General features: G+C 37.2%; 1 protein-coding gene across 3 annotated transcripts in view; it reads left to right on the plus strand.

Moving 5' to 3' along the window:
• COPG2 (coat protein complex I subunit gamma 2) overlaps nucleotides 1–23,458 on the plus strand; it is a 129,597-nt gene that overhangs the window by 2,412 nt on the left and 103,727 nt on the right. For all 3 annotated transcript variants that reach the window (XM_089917386.1, XM_089917387.1, XM_089917388.1), the window contains exons 4-5: nucleotides 2,965–3,036; nucleotides 12,291–12,370. In XM_089917386.1, the coding sequence (XP_089773512.1) occupies nucleotides 2,965–3,036; nucleotides 12,291–12,370 (152 nt within the window). The remainder of the gene's footprint in view (nucleotides 1–2,964; nucleotides 3,037–12,290; nucleotides 12,371–23,458) is intronic.

A 23,458-nucleotide genomic window follows, 5' to 3' on the forward strand; every position in this document is an offset into this window, starting at 1 on the left:
TTTATTATACTTTATTGCATTTTTTTTTACAAATTGAAGGTTTGTGGCAACCCTGCATTGTTAGATGATGGTTAGCATTTTTTTTAGCGGTAAAGTATTTTTAAATTAAGGTACGTACATTGTTTTTTTTTCAACGTAATGCTGTTGCACAGAATAAACTACAGTATAGTGTAAACATAACTTTTATACGCACTGGGAAACCAAAATATTCCTGTGACGTGCTTTATTGCAGTATTCACTTTATTGCTGTGGTCTGGAACTGAACCCACAGTATCTGCAAGGTATGCCTGTATTTATTTTCCCTACTCCACCACTAGCAGTATGATTCTGCGCTTAATTGTTTTGTACCTTAATGTCTTTTTCTGTAAATGGGGATTATGCTAATACCTGTTTTATAAAGTTATAATGATTAAATGATACAATAAATGTGAAGTACTGTGAATAGTCCTGGACACATAGTAAACATTCAGGAATAGTTTTCATTCGGTCATATAGCATATATATTTATTACATACCTGCTGCGTTCTATGCACTGTTTTAGGCACTGGGGACGTAGCAGACAAAACCAACAAAAATATTTGCACTCATGAAACATAGATCCCACTTGCACTTTTTTTTCTTTTTAAATTAATTAATTTATTTTTGTCTACGTTGGGTCTTCGTTGCTGTGCACAGGCTTTCTCTAGTTGCAGCGAGCGAGGGCTGCTCTTCATTGTGGTGTGCGGGCTTCTCATTGTCGTGGCTTCTCTTGTTGAGGAACACAGGCTCCAGGCGCACAGGCTTCAGTAGTTGTGGCGTGCCGGCTCAGTAGTTGTGACGCGCGGGCTCTAGAGCGCAGGCTCAGAAGTTGTGGCGCACGGGCTTAGTTGCTTCGCGGCATGTGGGATCTTCCCAGACCAGGGATCGAACCTGTGTCCCCTCTATTGGCAGGCAGATTCTTAACAACTGCACCACCAGGGAAGTCCCCCACTTGCTCATATCGTTATTTATTTAATTTTTTTTTCTTGTGTGTGGTTTTATTTTTTTGTTTGTTTCTTGTGTGTTTTTTTGGTTTTTTGTTTTTTTTTGCTTCAGACTAAAAAATCTCATGATTTTTAGTCTAGGGCCTTAGAAAATGTGAGTCTGTTTCTTAGATTCACACACACACACACACACACACACACACAAACACAAACACACACACCCCTACCTCAGGTGGTTTACATATGGTGCTTAGAAGACTGTGGTTTCCAATCTGAATTCCATGAGAATATTTTTACTTTACTATGCTTCATGACTGAAGACCTCATCCAGAGACATGAAGTTTTGTAGCTTGCAAATGGAGGCAGAGCAACAAGAACATGCTTTTAAATAAAATATATCTATTCACAAACATATATTTTCATGTGGTATTATATTAGAAACATTTAATGCAAAGTCAGTTTGATTTAACTTTTCATAGCATATATTGTGTCCAAGTTGGGGAACTCCAGTCTATAAGCAGAATTTTGAGTAGTTAAAGTTGGTTCAGAGTAGCATGTATTTTTACGTTGACCAATACTGCTTTGATGGGCAACTCATGTTGAAACATATAATTATCTTGATAAGGAAGTTACCCACACAGTCTGATAAACACAGTCAACTAGGTGAACAGATTTGGGAACTTTAACTTTATCTTTTGCCTAGTTCTTGGTAGTGCTTTATGGAAAAATACTTCTAAGTTTCTACTAGAGTTGACATATCCGTATATTCTCTGAGTTTCAAGTCAAAAAGTAGGGACTTAGGATTTACTGTACTAGTATGACTGACAAGTAGATGGGCGTCTGTATGTTCTCTAAATATGAAAGAAAGTAAGGGAAATGTCTTGATGATGAGCAAGCTGGGTACTCTGACTTAAGTAATTGTAAACTCTTATACTTTGTCTTTCATCCTAAACTTTCAGGGTTTTTCATCAAAATTTGTTTATTCTTACACCTATGACAAATAGATTGACTAGTTATATTTTTTATGAGAGCTGAAGCCCTGAAAAGTGATTGAGCCTAACATATTATATAGGATTGTTTTTAATGAAGAAGTTAACTATTGAAATGGTAATGTTTCAGGTGGTCTGTGGTCTGCAGTGTTTTGACTATTAATAAAATATTGGGTTGGCCAAAAAGTTTGTGTGGGTTTTTCTGTAACATCTTATAGAAAAACCCAAACGAACTTTTTGGCCAACCCAATAGGTTATCTAACACCTCGCTACTCAAAAATATGTGGTTCCCAGATCAGCAGCATTCACATCACTGGGAGCCAATTAGAAATGGAGAATTTTAGGGTTCACACCAGAGCCACTGAATCAGAATCTGCATTTTGGGAAGATCCTCTGATGATTTATTAAGCACGTTGAAGTTCTGACCCAAAGCATGTTTTTAGGGGCTTGAGCCAGTGTCTTGAGATGTATTAGCAGCCCTATAAGCCTTACTTTTATATAACTAATCTGCTGCCCTTTTGGTTGGTCCCTTTTTACCATGTTTTCTGGGATTCCTAATAGATAGTTCTTCACAGTTTAATATTTATTATGCTCCTATGATATTGTCAGGCATTGGATTATAGAAATGTAGAAGGTATGATCTCTGCTCTTAGGCAGTGTAACAATAACATCCTGTTCTGATAAGGAAGTCAATTTACTATCATTTTCTATCTCCTTGTAAATCACAATTCTTCAGGGAATTTAAAATAGTTCCTGCTAAAAAGTTAGATACCACTGTTCTAGAACTTTCATAAAAGCATGGTGTATGATAATGGATTGTTTTAAATAAGGAATGGATAAATGGCTATGTAGGTTTATAAATTAAAAGCCAGAAAAATAGCAAAGAGGCACAATGTTTATACAGAGAGTTTTTCCTGAGTTCTAAAAGATCTTTGCAGAAATAAATGGAAAATCCTTAATTTTTGTTGAGTTTAAGAAATTGTTTTAATTTAAGCTTAATTTAAATTACTTAGGGTGAACACTTTGGAACTACGGAAGCCACAGAAGCCTTCTTTGCAATGACTCGATTGTTTCAATCTAATGATGTAAGTCTTTTTTTTTTTTTAATTCTTTTAGGCTAAAAAAAAGCTCCTTTTATCTGTTTTCCTTGGGGGAACTTAGAGTGCTCCAAATTAGGGAAAGTTGCTTGAAATGTTTAAAATTACTTAAAAATTTTCTCTTCATAAAATTTATAAATGTTCATTAAAGGACATATGGAAATGAAAGAATGAAAGTATATAGTTCAAAGCTGTTCACTCACAGATCTACCGTGCAGTCATAAAGACTGCTAATATCCAGCTTCTGGCGTGACACTGCGAAGGTGGACTGGTATAGAAGTCAGAGGACATAGCTATCACATCTCTAAGTTCTTAGTCAAGTTTCTGGTGGGCCTGGGGTTGCTGTTGGCAGATGAGAAGAAGAGCTGGATGCAGAGTGGGGAAAGGGACATGGAGTAGGGAAGAAGAAGAGTGAGGACAAACTAAAGCTGCCAGCACCTCTGCATCTGCCTCTCATTACCTTTGACCACCCTGACTGTCAAGCATAATGTGTGCTTCACTTCTGTCTTCCAAATGTGGCACATATTTCCTTTTTGCCCAGCTCTGACTCAGAATCATCAGAGAAAGGGATTGTGGGATCTGTATTTCCCAGCTTTCTGTTAACATAAATTGGCCAAATTGTGCAGTTCTTTTGGTATGTATTGCATATCATCACAGGCCACATTTTGTGCCTGACCCAGAGGATTTTATAGGATTTGAGTCTGGTTATGTGTCTAGATAGTGAGCAGTTTGGGGATTAGGTCCTCAGGAACATCGGTGTCCCATGTAAGGCAACTATCTCAGGGAAAGTCAGTGCACATTCTTCAGGCAAATGGAGCCTAATTTCCTCAGACAGGGTATGAGGGACTGCTTCTGCTTGCCCAGGAGGCTTGGAGGAATTTAGAGGTTCAAGGTACTTCACTTCATCAGAATCTGCCCATATGTCCCCATTCCAATTTTCAGGGCCCCTCTCCTTGCCAATCATGGTCCTAACTTTAAGATAAAATGGCTCACAAGGGGGTAAATTGAATTTGCATTGTAATTCAGTCAGCTGCAGGATATACTTTTCAGAAATCTCAGCCCTGTGTCCACATGGCATGAGGCTTTTTATTAAGGCATTATGGACGTTTTCTAGTCCCTGACATAGACCTTAAGCTGTGAATTCAAAACTCCGAGCTTAGCATTTTCTTTTACCTAGTTTGCCAGTGTACTTAGAAGGAACTAGCCCATTATACAACTCATTTTTACAAGAATGTTCTATGGCAGCAACTAGTTGATTACCCAAACCTTTGTCTTCTATAGTCCTTGATTATACTTGTCTGCAGGTGATGATTTAAGTATTTTGCCACGGCATGCCATGGATGACTAGTGTCCCCTTTACCACTGGAGACAGGGTCATTAATTCCTTTTATCAAGTCAGAAAAGCAATTTCAGATTCCTATCCTTAAGGCCCTATTTCCCTTTAATCACTTCCTGTACCAAAATTTGGGGTTCAATCAGGGAAGCAGAATTGCTGTGTTCATTATTGAATTATTTATTGGAGGAATTAAACTAGAAAACGAGGCATTTCAAGCTGCTGGAGAGTGGGGTCACGGAGAGGGACTATCATAAAAGTTGTGGAAGGCTGCTTCACATGTCTTGTGGTAGGCCAGAGGCTGTCGCTGCTCACAGGGCTGGCAGTTGGGAAGAAGAGCTGGACATGGAGCAGGGAAGAGGATGCAGAGCAGGGAAGAAATAGCGTGAGGACAAACTCGAAGCTTCTAGCACAGAGGTTGTATTAAGAGAAGAAGACATGAAGTAGTTTTCTAGGAAATGGATTGGGGAAATGTAGGATTGTTGGACAGGACGCATGGCCCCTTCAAGTTAGTGGTCATGAATTAAAGTATTCCCAGGTAGCATGGTGAATGTTTTTCTCCAGCTACAGGCTTCAGGTTAAGGCATAGAACAGTTAAAGGTGGGATTTAATCAAGATTGGGGTTTTGCCATGTTAGTAAGCAGAGGGAGGAACAAAGAAATTGAGTGAAATATTGACTGTGGAGTCTGTGCTTGGTTAGGAGGCAAGTAAGAACGGGGGCTGATTGGGACAGTGAAGAGTTGATGGAATCAATGGATTGTAGGTCATGATGGAGCGAAAGAGTTGAGTCAGGAGTGGTGGTTGGAGAGTGAATGCTTGGAAATGAAATACAAAAGGGGTACTGTTATTGAGTAATGACCAGGATATTTTATTTTTTTTTGTAGTGACTGAGGTTTAGTAACCATGTACAGCATGATGTGATTTGTTTTGATGGTCCCTTAGGCAGAGTATGGAATTGAGGATATGAATTTTTGTGGGGAAGATGAGGGGGTTTTGCCAGTGGCATGTGGAACTCCTTCCTTTCCCAGCCTTCCTTTACCAGAGGGTAATAATTATTTTGAGATTGGTATCCTCCTATGTTTATATATTATATCTGTTTGTATCCATAATATATACTTAGTATTTTTGTGTTTTAAAATATAATCTGAATGATGTCATCTTGATATTATTTTGCAATTTAAAAAAATTAATGTTTTTGAGACCTGCCCACTTGCTACAAGTACTTTTACTTTATTCTATTTTACTGCTGTATGGAATCCCAGTGTGTGAATATACAGTATTCTTATTTATTTATCCATTCTCCCATTGGTAGATCTATAAGTTGCTTCTACTTTTTCGCTATTACAAATGACATTACACATAATGTTTATGTACATGTCTTCTTGTGCACATAGAGAATTTTTCTGGGGTAGATACCTCTAAGTGGAATTTCTAGGTAATGCTATTTATATGATCTTGCCAAATTGATCTTAAAGGGTTGTACTAATTTACACTGATTTGCTTCCAAATCCTTACCTGCTCCAAATAATAATTTCTATTATCTGATCTAAATATTTGCCATTCACAAGAAGGTGCTATGGCATCTCTTTGTGGTTTTAATTTGCATTGCCATATCACTGCCGAAATTGAAACTCTTTTCATATAGTTAATGGCCATTTTACTTTCCTCCTCTGTGAATATCTGTTTATATTCTTTGCTTATTTATATTCCATCTATTGATTTATAGGTTTAAAACTTTATTTTAGCCTTTAAAAAATCTGCTTTGTTTTTTTAATTTTAAAAATCAGCTTAAATATACAATAAAATTCACCAATTAAGTGTACAGTTGTGTTTTGACCAGTGTATAGAGTCATGGAACAATTACCACAGTCATGATATGGAAACTTCATCACCCCAGAATGTGCCCCCATATTTCTTAGTTGTCTGTCTCCTCCCTCAACCCCTAGCACCTGGCAATCACTGATTTACTTCCTGACAACATAGTTTTGCATTTTCTAGAATTTCATTTAGATTTAATCATATAGTATATAGTCATTTATGACTTTTATGTCTTGTTTCTTTCCCTTAGCTTTTGAGATTGATCCAAGTTTTTGTATGTATCAGTAGTTTGTTCATTTTTATTGCTGAGTAGTATTCCACTGTATGGAGGTAGTCTTTATTTATCAATTCACAAGTTAATGGATATTTGGGTTGTTTCCAGTTTACAGATATTATAAACAAAGCTGCTAAAAATATTCAAGTACAAGTCTTTGTGTGGACCTATGTTTTCATTTTCTTTGGTTAGTGTCTAGAAGTGGCATTCTTGGGTTTGCATTTCCTGAATGATGAAAGTATTAAGCATGTATTAAGCAAATATATGCTTATCTGCCATCCGTTTATCTTCTTTGGTGAAGTGTCTGTTGAAATCTTTTACCTTTTTTTTTTTTTTTAAAAATCAGGTTGTTTATCTTCTGCTTATTGAGTTGTAGGTGTTCTTTTTATTTTCTGAATACAAGACCATCATCAGATAGGTGTTTTGTAAATATTTTCTCCTTCCCAGATCCCAGTCTGTGGCTTGCCTTTTCATTCACTCACCACTGCATTCTTTTTCTTTTTTTTTTTAAGTATAATATACAAATGGTAAAATTCACCCTTTTTAGGGTATAGTTTTATGAGTTTTGACAAATGCATACAGTAGTATTATCACTGCAGTCAAGATTTAGAACATTTCCACCACTCCAAAAAGTTCCCTACTATATGATCTATTCCTCGCATCCTCAGGCCCAGGAAACCAGTAACCTCTTTTCTTTCCTTATAGTTTTGCCTTTCCAGGAAGTCATAAGAATGATATCATACTATATGAAGCCTTTTGAGTCTTCTTTTCAGGCACTTAGCATAATTCATTTGAGATTTGTCCATGTTATTTTTTGTGTCAGTTTACTCCTTTTTATTTCATTGTAGTAATTTGTTGTATGGATGTACCTCAGTTTATTTGTTCATTAGCTGAAGAGCATTTGGTTTGTTACCATTTTTTGGTGGTTATGAATAATGTTGCTATAAACATTCATGTATAAGTTTTTAAATGTAAGTTTTTATTTCTCTTGAGTAAATACCTGGGAGTGGAATTGCTGGGTCATATGATAGGTGTATATATGTTTAACTTGGTAAGAAACTGCCAGCCCATTTTCCAAAGTGACAGTACCATTCCCCACATTACTGTATGAAGCTTCTAGTAGCTCTGCATTCTAGCCAGCACTTGGTATTATATGTTTTTTGTTTGTTTGTTTGTTTTTTAATTTTAGTCATTCTAATACGTATGTAGTAGTATCTCTTTGTAGTTTTAATTTGCATTTTCCTAATGACTAATCTCAAAATCTTTTTATGTGCTTTTGTTGCCTTCTATATATCTTCCATGATGAAGGATCTGTTCATATCTTTTGCCCAATTTTAATAATTTGGTTGTATATTTCCTTATTATTGAGTTTTGAAGGTCTCAATGTATTCTGGATAGAAGTTGTTTATCAGATGTTTCCCAAATGTTTTCTCCTAGTCTGTGTCTTGTTTTTTCACTTTCTTAGTCTTTAACAGAGCAGAAGTTTTAAGTTTTGATGAAGTCCAGTTTATCATGTTTTTTTTTCCTGTTATGGATTGTGTTTTTGATGTGTATTATAGAAATCTTTGCCTAACCCAAGGTCACAGAGATTCTCCTATGCTTTTTCCCTAGGCATTTTGTAGTTTTTGTGTCTTAAATTGCTTTATGATCATTTTGAGTTAATTTTTCTACATGATATAAAGTGAGGGTTGAATTTCTTTTCATCTCCTTCCTCTTCCTCCACCACTCCCTCCTTTTCCTCCTCCTTTCTTTTCTCATCAAATTCTACTGGAATAATTGCATACCAATATGGAGGGAGGAGGAGGAGGAAGAAATAATGATGATTGCGTTACAGTGGCACATTGGAACATTCTATTTTTTTTCATTGATATATATATCTATTCTTATTCCAGTATCACACTGTCTTGATTACTGTCGCTTTATAGTAAGTTTTAAATCAGGTCGTGCATGTTTTCCTATTTTATTATTATTTTTTTCTTTTTCAAAGTTGTTTTGGCTCTTCTAAGTTCTTTGCATTCCTCTATGCATTTTAGAATCAACCTGTCCATTTCTATTAAAAAGGCCTGCTGGAATGTTGATGGTGATTGCATTGACTCTAAAGATCAATATGTTCAACTATACTTCAAGAAAATTTTTAAAAAAATGATCAATTTGAGGAGAATTGACATTATAACATTATTGAGTTTTCTACTCCATAGACATGGTATATATTTCCCTTTATTCAGGTCTCTAGTTTCTGTCAGCAGTATTGTAGCTTTCAGCATACAAGTCTTATACATATTTTGTGAACTTTATCCCTGAAGCAGTTAACATTTTTTATACTATTGCATTTGTATTGTTTGTAGGTAGTCTATAGAGATTAAATTGATTTTTGTATATTGACCTGTTTCCTGTGATCTTGTTAAATTTATTTATTACTTCTAAGAGTATTTTGGGAGATTCCTTAGGATTTACTTTTTTCAGTCTGTATGCTTTTTTTTTTTTTTTTTTCCGGTACGCGGGCCTCTCACTGTTGTGGCCTCTCCCGTTGCGGAGCACAGGCTCCGGACGCGCAGGCTCAGCAGCCATGGCTCACGGGCCCAGCTGCTCCGTGGCATGTGGGATCCTCCTGGACCAGGGCATGAACCCATGTCCCCTGCAGCGGCAGGTGGACTCTCAACCACTGTGCCACCAGGGAAGCCCTGTATGCTTTTTATTTGTTTATCTTACCTTTTTGTCTTCTTGCACTATTGTATAGTGTGAATAGAAGTGATGGTAGAGGACATCCTTGCTTTGTTCCTGATCTTAGAGGAAGGGTATTTAATCTTTCGCCATTGAATGTGATGCTGGCTCCAAGTTTTTCATAAGTGACCTTTATCAGGTTGAGGAATTTCCTTTCTGTTCCTAGTTTGCTGGGAGACTTTTTTTTTTTTTCCATAAATGGGTATTGAATTTGGTCAAATGTCTTTTCTATATCCATTGAATTATTGTGGTTTTCCTTTTTTAGTATATTAATATGGTGAGATGCATTTATTTTCCTGGAAAATATAAAATCTTTGTTTTCTGTTTGTTAAAATTTGTTATGGATTTTGAGTCTGTGGTCATGAAATATATTTATGTATAGTTTTTTCTTTGGTATTGTATTTGGGTAATGTTGGCTTCGTAAAATGAATTGAGAAGTGGTTCTTCCTCTTCTGCTCTCTGGAAGAGTTTTTCTAGAATCATCATTAATTTTTCCTAAAATGTTTGATGGAGTTCACTATTGAAACCATCTTCATTGTAGGAAGGTTTTTGATAATTAACTACTTTAAAAGGAAATAGATATGCTGCTATTCAGATTATTTGTCTTTTTTTTTTTTTTTTTTTTTTTTTTTTTTTGCGGTACGCGGGCCTCTTGCTGTTGTGGCCTCTCCCGTTGCGGGGCACAGGCTCAGCGGCCATGGCTCACGGGCCTAGCTGCTCCACGGCATGTGGGATCTTCCCAGACCGGGGCATGAACCCGTGTCCCCTGCATCGGCAGGCGGACTCTCAACCACTGCGCCACCAGGGAAGCCCTATCTTGCTGTTTTAATTTGCCTTTCCCTGATGACATATAATGAGGAGCATCTTCTCATATACTTATTTGCCTTCTGTTTTTCTTCTTAAGTGAGGTATCTGTTAAGGTCTTTGGCCCATTTTAAAATTAGGTTGTTTTTCTTATTTTTGACTTTTAAGAGGTTTTTCTGTTTTTTGGGGGGTTTTTTTTGAGTGTATTTTGGATAACAGTCCTTTCTCAGTTATGTATTCTGTAAATATTTTTCCCAGTCTGTGTTATCTTCTCATCCTCTTGACATTGTCTTTTGCAGAGCAGAAGTTTTTAATTGTAATAAAGGCTGACTTATCAATTATTTCTTTCATGGATGATGCCTTTGGTGTTGTATCTAAAAAGTCATCACCATACTCAACATCATCTAGGTTTTCTTCTAGGAATTTTATAGTTTTGCATTTTACAGTTAGGTCTGTGGTCGATTTTGAGTTAATTTTTGTGAAGAGTGTAAGGTCTGCATCTAGATTCATCTTTTTGGCATGCGGATATCCAGTTGTTCTGGCACCATTTGTTGAGGAGACTATCTTTACTCCATTGTATTGCCTTTGCTCCTTTGTCAAAGATCAGTTTACTATATTTATGTGGGTATATTTCTGGGTTGTCTTTTCTGTTCCATTGATAAATTTGTCCATTCTTACGCCAATACCATTCTGTCTTGTTAGTGTTTACTGCTTTCTTTTTTTTTTTTACTCTTCATTCCTTACTGTATTTCTGAGTTATTATCTAGAATAATTTTCCCTGTGCCTGAAGAATATACCTTCTAGAATCCCATCTTTTGTAGACTTTAGATACTTTATCCTATGCAAGACCCTGGGCTTATACTTCTGTGGCTATGAGTTGTGTGTTTTTCCATTTTTGGCACCTGTGAATTTCCCTTCATTTTCCCTTGGCTGTGTATTAAAATTTTTTTGTTCCTGTTTTATTCAGCATTTCTGTGTATTTGTTTAGGCAGTATAGTTGTTAAAAACACATCTTTGTTAACACTACATTGTCACTCTTTAATTTTAGCCAATTTGGTGGGTGTGAGGTGGTATATGAAATATGGTTTTAATTTGTATTTCCCCAGTGACTAACAGTGTTGAGCCTCCATTTTTTGTGCTTTAGCTAAATTTTTTTGGATCTCCAGTTTTATTCTGCTTCATGGTAGATTTTTTCTTGGCGGGGGGAGTGTAAATTTTCTTCTGCTCTGAAGTTTTGATTGTCATTTTTTTTGCTTTCTTCTCAGAGTAGCTTCATATGGATGTGATATGCCTCATTATCTGCCCCCATGCTGCCTTTCTCATTCTGGGGTGATTTTTTTCTGTGTTTAATCACCATGAGAATCCTCACTTTGTTCTACCTGTTCCTTAATGGGCTCAGTAGTCTCCAACAGATCCTTTGTACAGCTTGGACTCTGGAGCTGGGTCTGATGTATTTGAGTTTCACTACTTATAAGAAATTTGAAGTTACTTGGCAGAGAATGAGGCTAGACAGGCTAGAGGAACCAAGGCTTTGAGCATTGAGTATGAGTGTTTATGAATAAAATCAGAGATCCAGGTGAGGAGAAAGGGTGGGCGAAAGTTTATTTAACACTTCTTTTGGATCCAGGTATCCATCTAGAAATCTTGATAATTGAAAATAGTAGTTGTACAACCACAAATACCTTAAGAAAAAATATGCTGAACTGAGGAAAACACAGAGTCTGCATGTCTCTCTGTATATATTTTTAAAGAATTTAAAAAATACATTTTCTAGGACAAGCCTTTAGCACTTTGAAAAACCTGTCTTTGGACTCACATTGTCACAGTCACAGTTTGGGTCCTTCTGTATAAAGATCCATGTAATTAACTGAATTTTTGAATTTTCATCTAGGTGTCTTCTACTGTTAGTGCATCAATTACTTGTGTTTAGGAAATACTAGAATTTTGAATATTTTCTCATCCAGGCCTTTTTTTTTTTTTTTTTGCGGTACACGGGCCTCTCACTGTTATGGCCTCTCCCGTTGCGGAGCACAGGCTCTGGACGCACAGGCTCAGCGGCCATGGCTCACGGGCCTAGCCGCTCCGTGGCATGTGGGATCTTCCCGGACTGGGGCACGAACCCGTGTCCCCTGCATCGGCAGGCAGACTCTCAACCTCTGCGCCACCAGGGAAGCCCGAGAATCTTTTTAAGAATAGCTTTCTAAATATATTTACTTGGGCTCCTCACTTCAAACAGTTTAAAAAACCATTTCCTTATGAATAACCTTTTGCCTTTTATAAATAATTTTTCAGCAAACATTGAGAAGAATGTGCTACCTTACTATCAAAGAAATGGCTACCATCTCTGAGGATGTCATAATTGTGACAAGCAGGTATGTGAATAGTTAAAACCTACGATGTGATACTTATATATTTAGTGGAGTATTTGTTGTTCTCTTTCTGTTAATTTTACTTTTTGACTGTAAGAAAGCCAGTAGGAATTGAAAAGAACATAATGTCTTAAAGCATTCTTTTCTAAAATGTGGTTGTCATGTGAAAACCATCTCTGTTTAATAAAGCTGAGAAAGAAGTCACAAAGGATAATACTAATAGATTTGATTACATTTTAAAATGTCATAAAAATATATAAACAAAACTAAAAAGTAAATGATACATTGAAATAAAATATTTATTTATTAAAAAAATTTATTTTATATTATAGTTGATTTATGAAAAAAATATAACAAGTACATCAAAAGGCTAACATCTATAATGTATAAAGAACTCTTATACGTCAAAAAAACTCCAAGTGATACTTCATAAAATAATCAATATAAAGGATCTAAATATCTTTAGTCATTCTCACTAGTAACCAAAAAATGTAATTAAAAATTCAAGAATGAGTTACAATATTTTTTTGTTTTGTTTTTTGTGCTTTTTAAATTCAATTTATTTAAACTAAAAAAAAAAACAAACCCCAAAACAGCTCCCCCATTTCTCCCACTCCCCCAGTCCCTGCCTCTGGGAAACCACTAATCTGATCTCTGTATCTCTGTATCTATGAGCCTGGTTTTATGTATTTATTTATTTATTTAGATTCCACATATAAAAGAGATCATATGGTATTTGTCTCTCTCTGTCCGACTTATTTCACTTAGCATAATGCTCTCAAGGTCCGTACATGTTGTCACAAATGTCAAGATTTCATTCTTTTTTAATGGCCGAATAATATTCCAATGCATATATGTACCCCAATTTCTTTATCCATTCATCTGTTGATGGACACTTAGGTTGTTTCCATATCTTGGCTAATGTAAATAATGCTGCAGTGAACATGGGAGTGCATATATCTTTTTGAATTAATGTTTTCTTCAGATAAATACCCAGAAATGGAATTGCTGGATCACATGGTAGTTCTATTTTAATATTTTGAGGAACCTCCATACTGTTTTCCATAGTGGCTGTACCATTTTACATTCCCACCAACAGTGCAGAGGGTTCCCTTTTCTTCATGTCCTAAACAACACTTGCTGCTTCTATCTTTTTGATAGTAGCCATTCTAACAGGTGTGAGGTGATAGCTCATTGTGATTTTGATTTACATTTTCCTGATGATTAATGATGTAGAGCATCTTCTCATGTACTTGTTGGCCATCTGTATGTCTTCTTTGGAAAAATGTCTGTTCACATCTGCCCATTTTCAATCAGATTGTTTGGTTTTTTTTGCTATTGAGTTTATGAGTTCTTTATAAATTTTGAAAAATTATAATATTTTGCCAGTCAAATTGGCAAAAAAGAAAAAAGGCAGTCAGTACTTGTAAGGGATATTGATATTCTTGTATACAGGAGGTAGAATAATAAATTGATTCAGTTTTCTTAGAAAGCAGCGTAGCAGCATTTGTTGAATGTTTGAAAGGGTTTATCCCTTTGATCCAGTAATTCCACATCTATGGAATTATCCGCAGAAAACAATCAGAGATAGCATAGAAATATTTATATACAATGATGCTTATTGCAACACTGTTTAGCAAAAAGGAAAAAACAACTTGAATGTCTGACATTGTTAAAAATGATCTAATTAATCATGTTTTAGTCATATTATGAAATATTTTAATTTTTTGAATATATTTTTGAGACATCTTTAATGATATGGAAAAGTCTTCAATAAAGTGCTAAATGAAAGTTGGATTCAAGTCTGTGTATTCCCTGTAGTCTCTTTTAAAAATATTCTAAGTATGTATATAAAAATATATGATTGGATATACACTGATATATTACCAGTAAGTTATCTCTGGGTGTTTGGAATTGTGGCTATTTATTTTCTTTAAACTTTTGATAATTTCCAAATGTCCTAGAATGAGTATGTATAATTCAGAGTCCTAAGATATATAACAAATGTTATTTAGAAAATAGTTATTAACAGTTATTAATATATAGTTGTAGTTAATAGTTACTAATTATAACTCATTCAAGTGAATCTGGTATTTGTACAAGAAAATAAGTTTTGGAGGAGGGTACTTATGTTTAACCAGCAGTTGTGTTGAATGTAGTTTCATAATATTAGTAAAGCTTTCAGCTGAAAATAACACAAAGTCAGAATTAAATAGTAACAAACAAAATAAGCACAGAGTAGCTGGTGTTGGTTCAGTAGTTCAATAGTGTCAGGGCTGGTGTCTCTTAAATTCTTTGGGACATCCTCACATTATTGCAAAATAAGATGCCTGGATTACTGGCAGTGCACCATTCAAGGTGGGAGGGGTACCGAGAAGGGGGCCAGAGAGAGCCAGCGCTGTCTGCCCCTTTTATCAGGTATGCAGAAGCTTTTCCCAAGGCAATTTTTAGATTTTATTTGGCACAACTGCGTTATGACTAACCTTAGGAGGCCAGGAAAGTGAGTATATAGCTTTTATAGCCCAAGGGGCAGGCTTGGGAGAAGGGAGGGGATTAAAAATGGGTATTGGATTAGTCAGCTAACAGTGTGTGGCACAAATACAAAACAAAAAAATCTTCACTTAGATTGCTAGATTCACTAAATATTGGAAAAATTAAAAATAGATCAATCAACTGTTGATTGAGGGTGTTTCGTTCCTTTGTTTAGCTGTTAATACTTCCATCTGAGTCCTGTTAGGCCGCTTTGAATCATGGCTTGCTTCTCGTTCGTTTTAAGTAATTAGTAGATGTAGTAGGCAGAATAATGCCCCCTCCACCCCCAAGATATCCCTGTCCTAATTCCTAGAACCTGTGAATATGTTACATTACATGGCAAAGGGGAATTAAAGTTGCTAATCAGCAGATAGGGAGAGTATCCTGGATTATCCAGGTGGGCCCAATATAAGGATAAGGGTCCTTAAAAGTAGAAGAGGGAGGCAGAAGAAAAGGGTCGGTAAAGAGATGTGATGATGGAAGCCGGTTCAGAGGGATGCACTGTTGTTGCTGGATTTGGAGATGGTGGAAGGGAGCCATAAGCCAAGGAATATGGGTGATGTCTGGAAGCTGGAAAAGGCAAGGAAATGGATTTACTCCTACAGCCTCCAGAAAGGAATGCCTTGCTGCTGACACCTTGATTTTAGCCCAGTGAGACCTGTGTTGGACCTCACCTTACAGAACTGTAAGGTAAATAAATGAATGTTGTCTTAAGCCTGTAAGTCTGTGGTAATTTGTTACAGTGGCAATAGAAAACTAACAGATTTTTGCAGTATTTAAGTGTATCAAATCAATACATTGTATACCGTACAGTTACACAATGTTATATGTCACTTATATCTCAAAACTAGAAAAAAAACCTAATAGAGACTTTGGTACCTGCAAGTGGGTGCTGCTGTAACAAATACCTAAAAATGTGGAAGTGGCTTTGTCATTGGGCAGTGAGCAGGTGCTGGAAGAGTTTTGGGGAACATGATAGAAAAAGCCTACACTGCCTTGAACAAACTGGTAGAAATATGGGCGTTAATGACTCTACTAGACTTGGAAATGAAGAGCAGGATAGAGAAAACATTTATCATACAGCATTGTGAACAGACTGTTGATAGAAACATGGACATTAAAGGTGTTGCTGGTGAGGGCTCAGAAGAAAATGAGGAAGGTATTAGAAACTGGAGGGAAGGGGATTCTTGTTATATTGTGGCAGAAAGCTTAGTGGCATTGTATCCTGCAGTTAGGTGGAAAGCAGGGCTTGTAAGCAATGAATTTGGATATTTAACTGAGATTTCCAAGCAGAATGTTGAGGTGTGGCTTGGTTTCTTTTTGCCACTTGTAGTAAAATTTGAGAGTAGGGTAATAAATTGAGGAGAGACCTGTTAAACATGAACCAGGAGATCTTGATAAATACCAAATCGTTATGTTGTGCACCTGAAACTAATATAATGTTGTATGTCAATTACATCTCAAAAACAAAACAAAAATAAACCAGGAGTTGTTGATTTTGGAAATTGTCAGCCTACCAAAATGGCAAAGGACGCTAAAATCAAGAGATGTGTGTTGGGAAAGCCTTCTCTAGAGAAAAAAATCAGAGTTACTCTACAGCCTTTTCCTGAAACCTCAGAAAGATTTAAAGGTCAGTGTATTCACTCACACAAAATACTGAGAGATGAAGGGTGTGACTCATAGATTCCCTCAGCATCTAAGCAGAAGCCAAAAATAGAGATGGGATTATCTAGGCAAGATCTGTGGAGGAGCCTCTTGTCTAGTGGAGTCTCTGTACGTATATGGTAGTCCCACAAGGCTCTTGAGAATCTTATACCAGCAGAAACACTGCCAGCTTGGACTGAAAGGAACAGAGAGGTGAAGTGAAAGAAGGCTATCAGAGCCCCAAAATTCTACAGGCAGGAGACAGGCTGATAAGACTCCTCAGCTTTAAACACAAGCTGCCCTTTATAAAAAGGAAGGATGGCTCAGAGGGCGGAGGCCCATAATGTAGAGTTGAGAACCATAGTGAATTCTGCCATGACTTGAAACCTCTTTCAGTTTGCCTGGCTGGATTTCAGAATTGCTCGGGAACAGTAACTCTTTTTTATCCTTCCATTTTCTCTTTTTGAACAGGAACGTCTGTATGTGTTATCCTATGGCAGTCCCATCTTTGTTTTTCAGAGCAGGGAACTTGTTTTTTAGTTTCACATGTCCATGCATGGAGAGGAATTTTGCCTCAGGATAAATTATACCCAATCTCACCCATCCCTGATTTAGATGATTTTTGATGATAAGATTGGGACTTTTGAGTTGGGTGAGATTTTGGAGTTTTTTTTTTTTTGACTGGCACCGCATGGCACGTGGGATCTTAGCTCCCCAACCAGGGATTGAACCTGTGCCCCCTGCATTGGAAGATGGAGTCTTAACCACTGGACTGCCAGGGAAGTCCTGAGATTTTGGACTTTGAGTTGATGCTACAATGTGTTGATTTGGGGGGGTGGATCTTGGGATAGGGTGAATATTATTTTGCGTATGAGATGGATGCAGCCCTGCTGACATGATGATTTTAGCCCAGTGAGACCTAAGTTGGAATTCTAGCCCATAGAACTAACTGTAAGATAATAAATTTTTGTTGTTTTAAGCCACTAATTGTGGTCATTTGTTATAGCAGGAATAGAAAACTAATATATTAGATGACCATTCTACATACATAGACAATTGTGTTAGCTTGGTAAGAAATCATGGATATTGAGAAAACCTAAAGGCAGACACTTCACAAAAGAGTATATACAGATAGCCAATAAGCACATGGAAGTGTTCTCAATGTTATTAGTCATCAAGGAAATGAAGATTGAAACCTCAGTGAGATACCTTTTCATACTCACTAAAATGGTTAAAATAGAAAAGCCTGACAGTACCCAAATCAACAAGCCTGCTCCAATGCCAAGTATGGAACTTGGTGTATGGAACAGTTGAAGCTTCCCTACATTGTAGGTGGGAATGTAGAATGAATGATACAACCACCACAGAAAAAGTTTGTCAGTTTCTTATAAAGTTAAATATATACCTACCCTGTGGCCAATAATTCCACTGCTGAGTATTTACCCAAGAAAATGAAAATCTTTGGCCACAAAAAAGACTGTATAAGAATTTCATAGCAGCTTTGTGGTAGCCCTAAACCAGAAACAACCCAAAAGTTCATCAACAGGAGAATGGTTAAACCAACTGTGTTATATTAATACAGTGGATCACTACTCAGCAATAAAAAGGAACAAATTGCTGTTTCAAGCAACAACACAGATACATTCCTAAAATAATATGCTGGAGCAAAAGAAAACAGACACAAAAGAATACATGCTGGATGATTCTATTTATATAAATTCTAAGACCAGTCAAAACTCACTTGTGGTGACAGAAGCCAGAAGTCTGGTGGGTTGGAGGAGACTGACTGGAAGTGGTCATGAGGGAACTTTCTGAGGTGATGGAAGTGTTCAGTATTTTATTTTGGGTAAAGGTAATATGAGTGATCACAATTGCCATCTAACTGAACACTTAAGCTGGCATTTTTATTGTATATACATTACAACTCAGTTAACAAAAAGAAAAACATGAAGAGATTTAGTTAGTGGCTTAAGGATGGTCCAGTATATTGACAATCTGGTTATACTGTTCTACCCCTGTCTGATGAGACTCACCAGTGAAAAGCTGCATCTGAAGATTGCTTAGAATTCTGGAAATGAGTCCTGAGGAATGACCCATCACTCACATGGGGAGTAGCATGGGGGAATGGGTTTCAGTATGTGATTAGTTACATCCCTAGTCTCAGAAAATCAAAAGAACGTTCATAGGCCATGGTTTAGGAAGAAATAAAGGGGCTGTAGAGACGGCTGTCTGGCAGGCAGTTTTGATATCAATTGTGGGAATAATGTGAGGATTTGGGCAGGGGGAGGATAATACTTAGCTTCCTGAGGGAACTAAGAAGCTAAGACCATCCACAGACTTGGTAAGAAACATTCAAGCCTGAAACAACTTTTCTATTTGAATGGTGCTGCTGTCCCTGACGTTATGTCTGCCAGGACTTGGTGTAGAGCAAGAAAGGAAATGAGATACTATTCTAATCTGACTTAGCCACCACTGTAGTGAAACTTCTCTCTCAAAGATTTCCAGTAATCTCTTAATTGCAAAATCCCAAAGCTGATTTTTCAGTCTGTATTTTAATTGACCTCTCTCTTAGTTTTAATATGGTTAAACACTCCCTGAAGTTCTACCGTCTTTGGCTTTCAGAACCATAGTCCTGAATTTCCTCCCATCTCTGATTATTCCATTTTATTCTTTCACAGAAGTGGCTGTTTTATTCTGCCTGTCACCCTAGATATCGGCATTCCCTGGGGTTCACATCAATGCTTTTGCCATTTCCCAAACTCATCATGCTATTTGATACTCTGTACCACTGTACATGTTTCTCCCTGTGCCTGCATTTATCCTATTTCCTTTTCCACAAAGCTCAAACATCATTTTACGTATTGACTTTCCTGTTCTTGACAGGTTAGTCATTGTCTCTTCTGCTGTTCTTATAACGCTTTGTTTTAACCTCTATTCTAGTGTTTAGTACATTGTGCTGTAATGATTTGTTTACATGTTTTTCTACCCTCTGTACTGTTAGTTCCTTGAGAGCAAAAATTATGTCATATATGACTTTGTAATATTAATTCTTAGAAAAGTGCCTTGCATGTATTAGACACACATTAAAAGTTTGTTTCATGAATTAAGCACAGGATAATCCATTTTCTCACTCCAGTTAAGGGGGCTGAAATCATAAGGATTATTTGTCTTTCTCAAGACAGCACTCACACATACGAAGAAGTGGAGAAATATGGGTGTATTAGTTGGGTTTCTCCAGACAACAGAACTAATAGGATATATATAGATATATAGAAAGAGATTTATTATGCAGGATTGGCTCACGCAGTTATGGAGGCTAAGCCTCATAATCTGCTCTGTGTAAACTGGAGGCCCAGCAAAGCCAGTGGTATAGTTCCAGACCAGACCTGAAGGCCTGGGAACCAGGAGTCCTAATTTCCCAGGGCAGGAGAAGATGGATGTCCCAGCCCAAGCAGAGAGCAAATACTCCCTTCCTCTGCCTTTTTATTCTATTCAGGCTCCTAACTGATTGCGTGATGCCCATTCCTATTGGTGAGGGTGATCTTCTTTATTCAGCTTACTGATTCAAATGCCAGTCTTCTGGAAGCGCACTCATAGACACACCCAGAAATAATGTTTGACCAGTTATCTGGGCATCCCTTAACTCGGTGAAGTTGACACAGAAAATTAACCATCACTGTGGGTTTAATGGGAGTTGAGAAACCTTTCTGTGTCCTGCCTCTTTCCTGCCTCTTTCCTGCCCAGTCGACAAGCAGACTGCCCTGATTTATTTGGATTCATACTTAATTCTCTTTTAAAATGAAATTGTGGAAAAATTTTGAGAGAAAATCATGAAAATGATGCCAAGTCATAAAACTCCTTTCTCCAAAGCCTAATGAAATGAACACCAGTGAGTAAAAGGGAAAGTCAGGGGACTTTTGATTCTAGCCAAGATGGAGTAAGGGGCAGGCCGTGTCTCCCAATGATCACAACAGAAACCTGTGGACAAAAGTACAGAAAGTGACTACCCGAGGCCTTTGAAAACTGAATAATAACAGTGAATTTGAGGAGAGAAAACGGTAATTAATGAATAACCAGTGTGGTAACAGTGAGTTTCATGTTTATTTTTCCTCTTTATACCCCACGTTTGACCCAAGAGCAGGCTAATGGGAGAACTGTACAGTGGGAGGAGTCAACAAAGGCAGAAGCCCATCTCTCTAGCCGGAGCACAAGTTAAAGAAAAGACCCCTGCAAGCTGGAGAGCATGGGGGAGAATCCTTGTTTGTTTGATATTGTTTTTTTGTTTACTTTCTGGTCCTGCCTTGAGGCCAGCCCTAGTTGTGGAACACTACTATGACGTGACAGCAGTATTTCAGACACGTGAAACCCTGAGATAAGACCTGTCTCTGAGAAAATGGGCCCCTGGCATGTGAAGAGTGGGGGGAAATCCACGTTACAGTTGACCCTTGCAACAGGAGTTTTGAGCTGTGCAGGTCCACTTACACACGGATCCTGAGGAACCACGTATAGGGAGAGCTGAATATAAGTTATACTCAGATTTTCGACTGCGTGGAGGGTTGGCACCCCTAACCCCTGCATTGTTCACGGGTCAACTGTATTCTTTTTTTCCTTCCTTCTTTTATCTCTTTTTCTTGAGGGCTCGCTTCCAAAGAATTGTGCAGTAGCATAGGGAGCTAAAACTCTGAGAGAATCTCATATTTCTGGTGAGAAGAACTGGGAAAAGGAGTCCTTGAGAGCCAGAGAGTGTGGGAGAAATGACATGCACAGAAGGCCACACAGAACTTGCGATCTGAAACTGCCTTGAGTGCTTGGTAAAACGAAAGTCAGCATTCCTCAGAGGCTTTTAACAGGACTCAGAGTCTCATGACATAGTATTCAGAATCTCCAGATACAATCCAAAATGAGTCAACCAGGAAAGTCTGACCAGTTCTCAAGGGAAAAGATAATCAATAGATGCCAGCCCGGTTATTATCTAGATGTTGGGATTGTTAAAGACTTGAAAGCAGCTAATACAACCGTGCTCCATAGAGGTGAACACTCTTGAAATGAATAGAAGAGTAGAAATTCTCAGCAGAGAACTGTATATAGAAAAGAACCAACTGAAAATTTTAGAAATTACGAAGTACAACATGCAAAATAAAAAATTCATTGGCTGGACTCCGTAGTAGGATAGAGATGTCAGAGGAAAGCGTCAGTGAACTTGAAAGTAATTCAGTAGAAATAATTCCAATTAAGAATAAAGAGAAAAAAGATGGAAAACAAAAATAAACAGCCCCACTGACCCATGGGACTGTATCAAAGGGTCTTACGTTCATGTCATTGGAGTCCCTGAAGAAGAGGAGAGAGGGATTGGTGCAGAAAATTTTTGAAGAAATTATAGCTGAAAACTTCCAAATTTGGGGAAAGACATAACTTTACAGATTCAAGAAGCTCAGTGAAGCATATGCAAGATAAACTCAAAGGAATCCACACCCAGATCATAAGGAAACTGCTGAAAACCAAAGATAAAGTATAACCCTTGAAAGCAGTTTGAGAAAAATGACTCATTACATATAAGGAAACTCCAGTTTAAAATACTGTGGGAGGACTTCCCTGGTGGCGCAGTGGATAAGACTCCACGCTCCCAATGCAGGGGGCCTGGGTTTGATCCCTGGTCAATCCCACACGCATGCTGCAGCTTAGAGTTTGCATGCCACAACTAAGGAGCCTGTGTGCTGCAACTAAAGAGCTGGCTAGCTGCAACTAAGGAGCCCACGTGCTGCAACTAAGGAGCCCACGTGCTGCAACTAAGGAGCCTGCGAGCCTCAACTGAAGGAGCCCTGGAGCCGCAACGAAGGAGCCCACATGCTGCAACTAAGGAGTCCACCTGCCACAACTAAGACCTGGTGCAACCAAATAAATAAATAAATATTTTGAAAAAATACTGTGGATTTCTCATCAGAAAACACATTTCGGAAGATGGTGGAACACCGTCGTTTAAGTGCTGAAGCAAAAGGAAATGACAACCCAGTATTCTGTATCCACAAAAAATATCTTCAGGGGTGAAAGTGAAATAAAGACTTCCTCAGATGAAGGTAAATCAAGAGTATTTGTCACCAGCAGACCTACTCTGAAGGAAATATTAAATGAAGTGTTTTAGGCTGAAGGGAAATGATACTACATCTTTGTAGTACTGAAAGAAAACAAAAAGCACAATTGTTAGCCCAGAATTCTGTGTCCAGCAAAAATAGCTTTCAAAAACAGTTGGCATAAAAGCAGTTTCAGACATGAAAAAGCTTAAAGATTTAATCTGTAGCCTTTTTTTTTTCTTCTAAGGTCTATGGACCTAAATATAAAACTTAAAGCTACAAAACCTCTAAAAGAAAACATATGGAAAAATCCTTGTGACCTTGAATTAAGCAAAGATTTTTGAGATACAACGTCAAAAGCTTGATCCATAAAGAAAACAAAAAGACAAACCACAGAGTGGAAGAAAATACTTATAAATTATATATAATAAAGGACTAGTATCTAGGGCATATAAAGAGCTTTCAAAATTTAATAATGAGAAAACAATACAATAAAAAAACGTGTAAAATCTGTGAATAGACACCACTAAAGAAGACATATACATGGCAAATAAAGCAAATGAAAAGATGTTCAGTCAACCTTCTTAGTCATTAGGGAAATTCAGTTTAAAACCACAATGAGATACCACTATACATCTTTCAATCGACTAAAAATTAAATAGACTGACTTTAGCAAATATTACTAAGGATGAGGAGGAATTGGATCTCCGGTAGGAATGTAAAGTGGTGAAATCATGTTAGAAAACATTTTTGCAGTTTCTTAAAAAGTTAAACATGAACCTACCATAAGATCCAGTTCGTTCACTTCTAGATATTAACCCAGGTGAAATGAAGCAAAAGTTAAATG

Source organism: Delphinapterus leucas, chromosome 9 (assembly GCF_059928025.1).
Source record: "Delphinapterus leucas isolate spDelLeu-1000000601 "Yukka" chromosome 9, BTC_Dleu_Yukka2, whole genome shotgun sequence".
Taxonomy (NCBI): domain Eukaryota; kingdom Metazoa; phylum Chordata; class Mammalia; order Artiodactyla; family Monodontidae; genus Delphinapterus; species Delphinapterus leucas.